Raw genomic sequence first — 13,198 nt, forward strand, 5'->3', positions numbered from 1 at the left:
ATTAGAGGTCTAGAACGTGTGCTTTCATTTCTTAGAGAAAAAAAAATCAACATGCTTCAAAGTCTAAACATACAGGCTGTGAGACAAAGATCTGTGTATGAGACAATCCAAAACAGTCCCTTAAGAAAAGGCACGGGAAAAGAATTCCTTGTATCCTTGACACCTTAGAGCTACCCCTATTCCACCCAAAGCACTCCTCTTCCCATAATGTTCCTTACTTTTGTTCTGACCTGAAACCCCTTCTACATATGCCCTGCCACTCCACTAAACGTCCTTACATAAAATTTATTTTCTTCCCAGAAATAGCTCCATTACCTGAGTTGTACTTCAGTATATATTTTCTTAAAATAGAAATCTATCTTGTCAGAGATTGAAGCAACATGCCCACAGATAATGCTCAAGTGGCTGTCAAGAGTAAGATCTGAACATAAAGTGCCTGAGGGAGATTGAACAGCCAGACTGGGCTCTTTGAACAACGGGAAATGCAAGAGAACCGGTTGACATAAAATATTCTCAGCTTTGAAAACTATTAGATTCCTGTGCTTCAGAAGTGACAGTCCAGACCACCTGTAATCCTCCAATGATGTTTTCAATATTGTTTCCCTAAAGTGCCTTGAGATTATATAATTGGATATATTTTAGCTGATCTACATCATAAGGAAACTGCATCTCATGTGGAAATTATTCTGCTGAGATTCCTTTAACAAGTTTGATTCAACTTCTTCAGATTAAGCCTAGCAGAGACCTTGGAATATACTCTCCAATGGCTCAAATATGTGTCTGTATCTGAACAGGCCAAGAAGACAAACAGCCCATCAAAAAAACCCAACAAAAACAAACAAACAAAAAAACGAACCAAAGAAACCCTAGGGAAAGAAGGAAAGTTTTAGTTTATTTTCAGTCACTTCTTTAGGGCAAGCATCATTTTGGAGAGAACTAGAGAGAGGGTTTTTTTTTACTTTCTGCTACACAAAGTGGAGTGGTGAACTACAAAGATACCAAATAGGTTTTTCTTTATTTTTGGCAGTGAATTCTATCTTGAAATACAACTGAGCAGAGAATGAAAATTGCACAATAAGACGTGTAAGATGATTTGTTCTTCTCTATTGCTGAGGCTACCTCTGCAGTTCTCTGTATAATTATAGGCAATAGATTCATAGAATCATAGAATCGTTAGGGTTGGAAAGGACCTTAAGATCATCTAGTTCCAACCCCCCTGCCGTGGGCAGGGACACCTTACGCTAAATCATATCACCCAAAGCCTCGTCCAACCTGGTCACGAACACTGCCAGGAATGGAGCATTCACAACCTCCCTGGGCAACCTATTCCAGTGCCTCACCACCCCAACAGGAAAGAATTTCCTCCTTATATCCAACCTAAACTTCCCCTGTTTAAGTTTTAACCTGAAGGTTGTGAACACTGGAATATAATAGTTTTACAAACTCATGTACTCCCTGTAACTATCCACTACATGCCTCTCCATCCTCTGAGCCTTCTTTTTTGTCATATCCAGCCTGTATGAGCTTCAGATCTTTGGTCTGGCTCCAACATGGTGCTAGGATAAGAACCCAAACCATGCTTTCTGCACCCACAACACTGCTAGGAACCTCATGTCCTCCACGTACTATAATAATGACCTGACCATGAAGCAAGATAAGTTAGCCTGAACCCATATGTATAGAAATAGGTAAATTTCTATAAATACTAATACTTTCTGATATACTGTTAGCATCTAGTTAGGCACTGGTTTTCTGAAAACACATAGAAACTTAAAGATCTTTTGCCTTTCTATCAAATATGGATGAGACTGCCTAGCTGTTTCACAAACTGTCAGGGACATGAGGGGAGAGAATTGATAGACAGCAAAATTAAGAAGTCCTGTTTTCTTGGAAAAGTGTCTAAAGAGTGAAAATGGAGATACTCATATGAAGAGGAAAAGCTAGCGTAAGAAAATATCTGGTGAGAAATTTAGTATAAGGAAAGAATAAGGAAATTAAATGTTGATCAAGTGATAAAAATACAAATAACGCTTTTTGTTATTGCAGTAGTAAGCCTAATCACTTAAAATCATAAGAAAGGCAGGAAATTGAAATATTATGGATGTTGCAGCAGCATTACTTGGCTTTAATGTACAAGTTTTATGAACTACAAGTACTATATCAGATCACATTTCAATAGAAAGACTACAGCAAAAGGAGTATGCAGGTACGGTGGAACAAGAATCTATTTGTTTTCGAATACAAAGCATTTCAGAAATTATTTCTGCTGTCACTAACATCAGCCCCTAGGCATTAAGAACTGTTGTTCAAATTCCAATTAAAAAAATAGTCAACCACCTCTACCTGGAATATCTCAGAAAATGAAATAGTTGACCAAAGCTTGTGCTCTTGTACCTAGTCGTAAGGTGGACCTACATGGAACCAGAATTTCTTGAACATGTAGCAGTAGCTTGGGTCTGAAGTGGTACAACAACCCTGGGGCAACCTCAGATGCAACATGCCCTGGTGGAGCCAAGGGCACAACAGCAGAGCACTACTGAGCCCCTGTGCATCTGCCCCTGGGACCCTGAGCATCTCTGCTGGCTGTAGCTGCTATTACACCTGAGCCAGCTTCCTGTAAAGAAAGTTCTTCAGCTGCCTTTACACTAAGCTGCAGAGTGTAAAGCTGCCTTATCTTTCAGTAACTCAGCACTGTGCCGATGCTTTCTATTGCTCCAAGCTTTATACAGGTCTTGAGACCTGTAGAAACTGAGAATTCATAGGGTATATTTGCACTCATAACCTTGTTAGCCTAAGACAGCTATACTTGGAGCCCATCTGTGTGTTCCTGAAACAATGGCAAGACATAATCATAAAGCAATCATAATCCAGTCGCTGATAAAGAATTTTAATTGTCCCTATTTTTCCTTTTGAAATGCTATTCCTGAATTTCCTGCATCTGAGAGGCAGGGTGCTAATTTCTGTCCACTATTCACCATCACACTGTTGAGTTTCACAACATTCTTATTCTAGTGCTCCAGATCTTCTGATTGCTAGTGCTTCCAAACCCATGTACCTCCTTCTAGCAGAAAGAGGATTATTAAAACTGATAATGAGTCCTGAAGAAAGTCTTTGAAATCTCCCTCAAGGCTGAAGGAAGGCTATGAACAATATGTGCTTATTATATACCACTTAAAATGTCTCTAAATACACTCTTTGTCTTGCCTTTTATTTCTTATTAGATACCCCACTATATAAAATACTTAAGCTCCAGAACGGACATCTACCTATTTTCTGTTTCCTAGAAGATTTGGTATCTTTTCAAGGGGAAAATATTTCCTTGGATTTCACAATATACCCACCTTCTACTTCACCCCAATTTTTAGTTATCTTTAATCCCTTAGTAATTCTTTTCTCTAATGAATCTTTCAACATAAAGCATTGCATACTAATGAGTTTAGACTAAAGGACCTAACACAACAGATGACTCTTTTAACCCATCTTTTCTATCAATTTCACTAGAAGTTCTACCATTGCCAAATCATGAGTCTTACAGTGTTTGCTTCCCAGTCTGAAAGGTTTATTATAAGTTTTGGCAATTTGACCTGATTTTAACCTTTAGCTCAGTCACAGATCAGGGATGGAGACTATTAACTACATGAAACTCAATTAATTTTGCCATCTATTGTGATAGCAGTACTTTTTTCCCTTCATATCTCAGTTCCTACTAGAGCCTTTTCCCTTCTCCAATGTCAGATGTAATAATTGTCACTGAACACTAAAGCAAATTATTTTTTCAGTATAAAAGCCATACTTAGTTACCTTTTGTTCCTACTGTATCCTATCTGCATATTATGAACTTTTAGTACCGGCTTTGTTCTCTATTCTTTTCAATGTCTTTTATATATAAAAGCATATATATGTGTTAAAAAAAGAAGCATAACACCCATCTTTATTTTTGCATGAACATGTATGTTAAACAAAAATAAAATATTTTCAACAGCTAAAGAAAAGACTGGGCAAACAAGTTTCTGTCAAAGCATGTACCCAAGCACTGAAATAACTATTTAAACACCAAATTCTGAAAACATAAACAGTAAACATGTCCCCATTATTAAGAAAAATAAGAATACTGAGAAAGTAACTAGAAGATGATATCATTAAAACAGCACAGGAATTAAGCTGGGATTTTTACTCTACTGCATTTTCTCTCTTTTGATGAGCTGTGACTTGTTATTTGATTTCTGAGTAAAAAGAGATAAACAGTCCCAGGGGTTTTGTTACTCTCAGCCTGCTCAGACAACTAAAAAGTTAATGTTAAAATTCCTTTCTGATGCCTTTTTTTGGCTCCAGGTTTTTATAGAATAGATATTTTCCCCTTTTAGTAAGCCATCCCTTAAACGTCACAAAAAATGGCTCTTACAAACCATCACATTGACCAATTTTCATCTCACTATGCCCACCATTAGCTTGCATGATAGTCAATGGTATGCGAAGCTTGACACAGAAGATGAAAAAAACACATTAAATTTGATTTTGCAGTTAAACCCAGAGAACAAAACCAAATTAATTTACCCCCTCATTAAGAAGATTATTGAGGGCAAATCTATTTGCATTTAACTACCGTCTGCCTCTTTTATGCATGGATATTACCTATTAATGCACCATGTTTTAATGCACTATTACCCTAAAACCAATATTTGGGGAATATATTGGCAGTTTTGTTTTCCTTACTATGTTCCTGTGAGAAAAAGTAGAGAGAGAAATATGAAGATTAAGTTACTAAGGTATAATTCATTTTACTGATTCTAAGGCATGTACTCTTTTATGCTGCTTATCCCAGCTAATGAAAATCAGATTTAACTAGTTTTTGGGATTTGACACAACATGTCTTACCAGCTTTCACAAAGGATTGTAGAAAAACATTTTCTGAAAGCAAAATCTCCCTATTATCTGAAAATATAACAGAAAGATGGGACCACAGTGGTTGGGCACACAGGAAGGAATAATTTTAAATAAAAACTGAATTTTATTTTTACAAAACAATTTTTAATAGCAAATATTAGAGATGCTGCTCTGTCTGAAGACCCCAAAATATGGATACAGAATAAAGAGTGGATGAGACAAAGTTTAAATAAGTGAAGCTACTATGAATCTGACTTTCTCTTTTTGGCTCCCTGTCCAGAATATATTGACCTAAAATCCCTGGACTTTGGGGGCCAACACTATGAGCTTTGTGAGTATCAAAACCTTAATCCATATTTTACAGGTCAGTTTCATTCCCAGTAATCAAGCTGGTGAAAATTCCATTTTTTAAATTCAGTAGTGAACTGTTTTACACATCTAAGGTTTTGAGTAAATTTCCAGCATCATTTTTTGAAGGAAAAAAAAAGAAAAAAGTTTTTATTTAAATATACTCATATCTTTATGTCTCAGGTTTACTATTTCACCACAAATACACATTCCAACATGAAAAATATGGGATCAGTTTTATTTTAATTAACGAGCTAACATAAATTCTTGTGTCTTTCAAGTATACAAGTATTATCATAGCCTAATGCATTTGCACTTAGGCGCTGCAACTCACTGTCAAACTGCAGTTACCTGTGTGAACTCCAATGTCAACTCAACAAACTCTCTACTGTCCCATGTTACTGATAATTACAGAAGTCACAAAGCATGGGGATGAAGCATTTAGAAAAATAAATTGGTTTAGGACTATCAGCATTGGTCTATTGGACACTTTGCCTAAGATTTTATTAAAACATTAAAAGGTGCTAGGTCCCAGGCCACAGCCTGCCACTCATTCACATATGCAACTAAACAGTTCTTGGCATATTTGAGACTCAGTTACAACTCTGCCAAACAATTTTCAGGCAGTATTTGCAGGGAAGCATGAGTCAAGGACCATTCCCACTCAGCATTTAGGATACAGCTATTCCGTTTTAGAGGGTACAATGATTTTACAATATCAATGTAGTTTTATCAGTTGGGCCTGAGGACAGAAAATAGACTTTGTTAGTGTTTTGTTTCTGTGACAGAGGTAGCTTCTGAGGCCACAGGGAGATGTCATTGGTGACCTATTTATTTGGATGTACTTGGCAAATCATCCCCTAAATGACAGATCACTGTCATTTCTGACAACATTTAATTAAATTAGAAAAAGAAAATATTTCTGGAGAAAATTAATGTAGGGCTTGAACTCAAAAAAACCACAACAGTTTGGTTTCTTCTTTTTTTAAATATAATTTGAAATAAGATTAAAAGACATATGGTAACGGGAATCTTTAAAGGGATATATACAATCTAAGTGACTAATTTTATTTTGGTGTCAGAAAACATCGCACAAACCCACAATTATTTATAGTTCTTTCAAGCTACAAGGCTAAAAAGGGTATTCATGTTACCTTCTAGAAAGGCTCATGCCAAAACCCAAGAAATCTAAGTCCAAATGGTAATTTTCATATTTTAAAAAAGATTAAAATAACTTCAGAGTTTTAAAAAAGAAGTATCACTGAATCCTATGTAATATATAGGAGCACATGTGTACAAAATATTGTAGAACACAATATAGGCTGACCATATTAAGAAAAAAATGGCTTACATGTAAGTTAAGGCTGACCAAACAACAATGGTTTCTGCTTCATCATTTAAAAAAAAAAAAAAAAAAAAGTCTGGGTTCAGTTTGTTATTAATGAGAGGGCAGAAAGTTGAATGGAAATTCTCACTAATTTAAGTCCACCTTGGAAAAATGAGCTGAAAGGATGATGGAGTTGGAAAACATTAAGCAACAACGGGCTTCATGGCAATGAATAAAGACAAAAGACAAGAGAGGTGAGTGCCTGATACGTAAGTTTCATAAGCCATGAGGTGATTTTAATCCCAATGAAATGAATCCTAAAGACACAGGGTTGTCTAGCTTACTGTACAATTACACTCTTTAATTATTAAGTATTAGAAAGTAAACAGAGCTCCTTCTCTACATTCTTTTGAGTAGAACAATTTCCACCCTCTTATTCAATTTTTTGCACCCCTGAGAAAAGTTTTTTGTTTCCACTTTGAAACTTTGATTTCTGCTGTACCTCCTTTGATTAGATACCATACCACCTCAGGGGTCATCACTAATAAACATCTTTACAACTACTCTCAACAAAGACTGACAGGAGTCTTGGCAAAGGTAGGGTCCTCTGGAAGACCCCAAACCATTACATTACCTTAAAATGATTACTGTAAACAATTAATCACAGTCATTTAATTCTTACACCTCACGTATAATGGTCCCACAAGGATCATCCTAAATGCCTTTACAAATATAGGGAAGGGCATTCAACAATGCTTTTCAGTGGCAATTCACTGTAACCACTGACGGGAAGGTAAAAGGATAGGTATATCATAGGAATCATAGAAGAATTCAACCTATGTTTATATGGTTTCACACCTGTTCTGCTGAGAGGGACCTTTGCTTTTCTGCGATTGTCATATATTCTCATTAATTATGTGTATAAATGACAGACTAGTATTTACCAGAGCACATACATGCACTTCAAGAAAAAGCTTTCACTATAAACCTTTCTAAATTTTCTGTTTCTCATTCCATAGATATTTTAGTAATTTTTAGACTAGCTGTTTTACTATGTACTTATTTCTCCACTTTTGTGACTAATCCAGAAAACTTTGGACTTTTCTCATTTACAAGTCTAGCCTCACTTGGAAATGAATTTTGGAAGCATGTGTGTGTGTGCTCGTAGTATTTTAAGAACCCAGAAATACCACTTGAAGAAAAAATTTGGGACTGTTTACTTCAACTTGACTTACATGTTCTGCAAGAGGTATAAAAAAAATCAAAATCTGGGTCTGAATCTATTAAAAAGTACTGTACTCACTTGAACTTAAAACCCCTTGACTGTTCCTATCTCTGAGGAAAACACATTCCTCACGGATTCTGCAGCAGAAGACAAGTAATTTAGAAAAAGTAATGTATTTTACATTTTCTGTGATAGAAGTTAGTGGGGTTTTTCAATAGAACAAATTCGAGTCTACCAGTATGTTGGATATGTATGTCATTAAGTATGTAGTATATATTACTATACAGATATTTGCTTTTAAAGAAGACAATTATTTTTGAGAATACTGGACTTAAAAACAACTTTTTAACAACACCTACTTGAGGTCTTGGGAAGGTTCTGCTCTGATATGGGGTGTCTCCACAGAGTGCCCAAACACTGCCCCTTCCGTGCCTAAAATACATAAAATACAGTACAATTACTTTGGAAAATAACACATTGAAATGTATGACCACAAATTGACATTTTTAGGACAAGATGTCTGATTTAATCCTTTATTAATGATAACAAATGTTTCTTCATATTAATGTTCGCATTTTTATATAAAAATCTGGATGGATATAATGTGAAACTTTTTCTACTTATTAGTAGATGTATTTCATATACAAATCTGAAAGCATTTATAGATCCAAACTTTTCAGCATTGACTTGCCGAAATTCTCATTTCAACACTTGGGAGATGGATTGTTTTACGGATGAGGAAAAGAATATCATATAACACATTCTAGAAGTGTCAGTTATTTTTTGCACACGCTCATTTTATTTGCTTAAATTTAGATGCCAATCTTTCAAAGGGTTTGTAATAATAAAAATATGATATAAACTTTAGTTGGGCTTTTTTCTTTGTTTGGTGGGTTTTTTTTAAGAAAACCACTGAAGAATATACATGTGCCCGTAAAATTTTACTTACCTTCTCTGAAGATGGTGTACTGGGCACTGTACTAATAAAAATAGCTAGAACTATTGTGCAAAAGTCTTTTCTACAGAGAACTGTCAGAAAAGGTAAAAGAACTGATTAAAAACTTCTGTAGAAAAAGGAATGCTTTTACCTTCCATCACTAGAAGTAAGATAAAGGAAACTGTCTGGGATAATTAAAAGTGATTACTAAATACTCTGGGTCTGATTGCTGCATGTCAATAGAGGTTTTCTTGTGTTCTGAGCGTCGAATTCTGAGTCAGCTTAAAAATAAACCCACAATATCTCACACTAGCTATATAAGTGCTCAACAGAACAGAGGCACCACCTTGTTACAATATTATAAACATAATATTTTCAATTATATAATGTTTAAATATTCTAAAGTATGTTTAAAAATATTTTTAATAGAGACAAGATATATAGATATGCCAACAACATTTAGTAAACTTATCCTACCAGGATCTGAAACCAGAATGAGGCTATAGAGTATTTAATTGCTAATACCTTTTTATAGCATTAAAGAGAAAATGTCCTGAGCAAGAAGCCAAAAAATTCTAATCAATTGTTAAAGTACTGTGAGATAGTCATCACTGTTCATCTTCTAAACTCAATTTTTGTAAAAAAAAAAAAAAAAAAAATCCTTTATTGTAAAATACTGGTATTGAGTATCCTAGGTCCTAGGTTTTTATTTCCAGAAATCTATAAACTTTACAAATATCTTGGCAAAGCATACTGAAAACAATTTCATTACAACTGCTGCTATAAAGGTTTCACACAAAAACAACTAAATCCACTTTCTATAACAAAACTTCACGAGTGTTATAGAGAACCCCAGGAGGGGTAAAAAAAAAGCATATCTCTTCACCTAAAAGCATCCACAGAGGTGCAGTGTAGAATCTGTTTTTAAACCTGATTTTGCCTTGCAATTCTGCTACTTTAAGTGACAGGAGTAGCATGTCTGTATAGCCAGGCTTTCTCTCATTCAAAGCAATTCTCACCCCCAACTATATTGGCACATAAGAAATTCTACAGGAGCTGGATCTCAGAAATCAGAGTGCTCTTCCAGATCCCTTTTTCATCAGCAAAATTAAATATTTGCAAGACCAAGGGTTTTTCTATTTTTGAAGTGGCAATGGGATATTAAGATATAAATAGCTGAGCAGGATGCAAAATTGCCAACCTTTGTTTATGAGAAGACCACAGCTGTAACGTTTGAAAGAACACAATTAATGCAAAGATGTATAAAACATCATTGTCGTACAGGTCAGACACTAAATGCATCAGAAGTGTCGAAGATAATATGAGGCAAAGACTGATAACAAAGATAAATGACAGCTTTTCTAAGCCAGAATTGGTATTTCCTCACTTTCAACAGCAGTTTTTTAAAAGATGAGAAGGCATTTCTTACCTAACAAAATAGAAATTTCAAAATGAAGACAAAATTTCTCCAAAAAGACTGAAAATCCAGGCAGGCAGAATTAAGGATAAACCAGTATAATTAAATAAAATACAATTAAACCTCAAAACAAACCAGATGTGCTCCTTTGGCTATTTGAAGATATAATCCCACTTTTTTCTTTTCCTTCTTCTTCTTGTACGACCTTAAAAGTATAACAGTTCTCACAGTAAATGCTTTATACTAAAATATATTTTATCAGTAAGTTCAGGAATATCTGCAAATTCTTTTATTTTATACTGGAAGAAAAGCAGGCACTTATAATTATCTTGTTTTCAGTAAGAAAGATGAAAAATAAGAGCCATCCAGAAAATAGAAGACGGGGGATCAACATTAGTTAAAAATATAGAAAAAAAAGAAAAGCTACAGGAAGATTTTCTTTATTTTTTAATTTAAATTTGTAGTGCTTTGATGGGAAGTTAGATAACATAGTTCAATGATGCTTAGGAAATGGTGCTACAATCATACCTTTTTATGACTAATAAATAGAGCAATATTAATCAGGATTCAAAGTGATTAGCATTTTTTTTAAGGAAAGAAATATAGTTTAGGTATTTAATACTTTACAATGTTGAAACAATTTTTTACATAAATAAGACAAGGAATTATTAACTGTATTCCCTTACTTACAGAATCATAACCAAGACCTACTTTGAGATGAGTGAAATTCTAGAGAGAGATGAATGCACAGGAAAAAGTAATAAAAAGAAACTACTTGAACCTTCAAGCCCTTTCAAGTACAGCTCAAAAGGAAGTAGTTAGGGAACTGAATTCAAAGAAACATAAGTTAGAATGGATAGCCTATAAAAAGTGAACCTTTCAGAGGAAATAAAATAGCAAGGGAACTGAGTATGTGTGAAGGATGTAAAATCAAAACTGTAAGGGTAACTGAATAAAATTACTCCCATCTCCAGCTTCCAGTGGAAGAGAATGAGTTAAGTAAAGACTTCAGTAAGAAAGAAGCACTTGTGAAGGCAAACTTCTGGTCAAAGAATACAGTCCCTATAGAGGTTGCTAGAGAAAATTCAGCAATGAGTATGAGCCAGGAAAAAAGACCAGAAGCCCAATTCTGTATTTATAAAAAAAAACTCTTTATGCATAACATATTTATAAACACCAGAAAAACCAGACCAATAAAACCACTATTTTTTGATACAGAGCAAATCAAGGTGACCCTTTTGCTCCAAGCAAAAAATAGTCACACTTTCTCCTGAAATTGAATATTCAGAATTCAGAGAGACCAGTGTAAACTATTGATTTCTGCTCAATTTACAGGTTCCTGAAATTCAGCCTTTGGGAAACGACATGCTTCCTAAAAATGATGGAAGTACAATGTCAGTGTTTGGTGTCAGATTATATTTGCTTATGTATGTTCATGCTAAGGAAATTTTGTCATTTATTTAACCAACAAAAAAAATTTTGTAATTTATAAATTAGCTCACATAACAACACCGGTACCTTCCAGGTGAAAAGAATGCCAGTTGAGGAGTTGATGAGCCAAGAATCAAAAAAACTAATATATTATTTTACTGTGAAAAATAACCCAAACATTAGCATTATCCCACTCCTTAACATCATTTTGGTAAGCAAATCACCTCAAATGTACTGACAGCAGAATGGTGTAGGATTTTGACATGTAAAAATTATATGACATTGCAGCATCACAGGCGCAGTTCAAATTTACTGCCCTCATCTTTCTCTAGATTTTCCAGAAATGTCAAGCAACAATATAAAGCACTAAGATTATGCAAGTATTAGGCTGTAACACCAATTTGTTGAATGAGTTTGAGAGTTTAAGGAAGAGTTTGTAAATCATTTTTGTAAATATAATTTTTGAAGCTTGTAACTGTACTTATTCTAAGTATTCTAAGGATTCTAGGATTCTACGATTCTACAGTTCTACTTGTTTCAAACCCATTACCAAGTTAAAGCGTCCACAGGCTTTACAGAGAAATGTGAGTAATTAATCAAGATTGTTTTACAATTGAAGAGACATTGAAAACATAGGCTTTAAGTTCTAAAAGTGTAATTGCAATAAGAAAAAAAATTCTTAATTCTTTTACCATGTGTACACAGGTAAAATTTAAAAGCGCCTTTGTGAGATTAGATAGCTGTTATTCAACACTAAGACCTTGGAACAGCTGATCACTGCCAGACTATATAAAGAGAGAAATATTAAATTATGCAGATTAACAACCATAAAAAAATCCACAGAAAATGCTTGGTGATTCTTTTGTAAAACCCATTATTATAATTTATGTTGGGCTGATCAGAAACCCAAAGGAGTCAGAATGCAGCTGCTGGACCACATGTTGATTGTGCAGCTCTTCAAGACTTTCAATTTTAATAAATGGCTTGAAGCATATTTAAGAAGTGTGCTTCTATTAAAAAAAAAACACAATGCAAATGAATTTTTGCTATGGAGGTGGATTTTGCTACGACTGGCACAATTGCTGGGATTTCAACCTTGTGGAATCCCTCAGAAGCAAAAAACTCACCAATGTTAAATAGCCAAGGTTTCAGGTACAACACTGACGTGGCCGTACTGGAAGTACAGGTAGGGCTACTCTGCCCTGGTGAGACCCCATCTGGAATATTGTGTCCAGTTCTGGGCCCCTCAGTTCAAGAAGGACGGGGACCTGCTGGAGAGAGTCCAGCGCAGGGCAACGAAGATGATTAAGGCATCTCCCTTATGAGGAAAGACTGAGGGAGCTGGGTCTCAGTTTGGAGAAGAGGAGACTGAGGGGTGACCTTATTAGTGTATATAAATATATAAAGGGGGAGTGTCACGAGGATGGAGCCAGGCTCTACTCAGTGGCAAACAATGATAGGACAAGGGGTAACGGGTACAAACTGGAACACAAGAGGTTCCACTTAAACTTGAGAAGAAACTTCTTCTCAGTGAGGGTGACGGAACACTGACTGGAACAGGCTGCCCAGGGAGGTTGTGGAGTCTCCTTCCCTGGAGACATTCAAAACTGGCCTGGACACATTCCTGTG

General features: G+C 35.2%; 1 protein-coding gene across 3 annotated transcripts in view; it reads right to left on the reverse strand.

Annotated features, from left to right (window-relative positions):
* The window catches only part of SGCZ (sarcoglycan zeta), a 438,735-nt gene that overhangs the window by 20,782 nt on the left and 404,755 nt on the right, over positions 1-13,198 (reverse strand). For all 3 annotated transcript variants that reach the window (XM_057420312.1, XM_057420309.1, XM_057420310.1), the window contains exon 6: positions 8,144-8,216. In XM_057420312.1, the coding sequence (XP_057276295.1) occupies positions 8,144-8,216 (73 nt within the window). The remainder of the gene's footprint in view (positions 1-8,143; positions 8,217-13,198) is intronic.

Source organism: Pezoporus wallicus, unplaced genomic scaffold, assembly GCF_028554395.1.
Source record: "Pezoporus wallicus isolate ANWC-B61680 ecotype Strahan unplaced genomic scaffold, APGP_CSIRO_Pwel_v1 contig_5552, whole genome shotgun sequence".
In the NCBI taxonomy this organism is placed as follows: Eukaryota; Metazoa; Chordata; class Aves; order Psittaciformes; family Psittacidae; genus Pezoporus; species Pezoporus wallicus.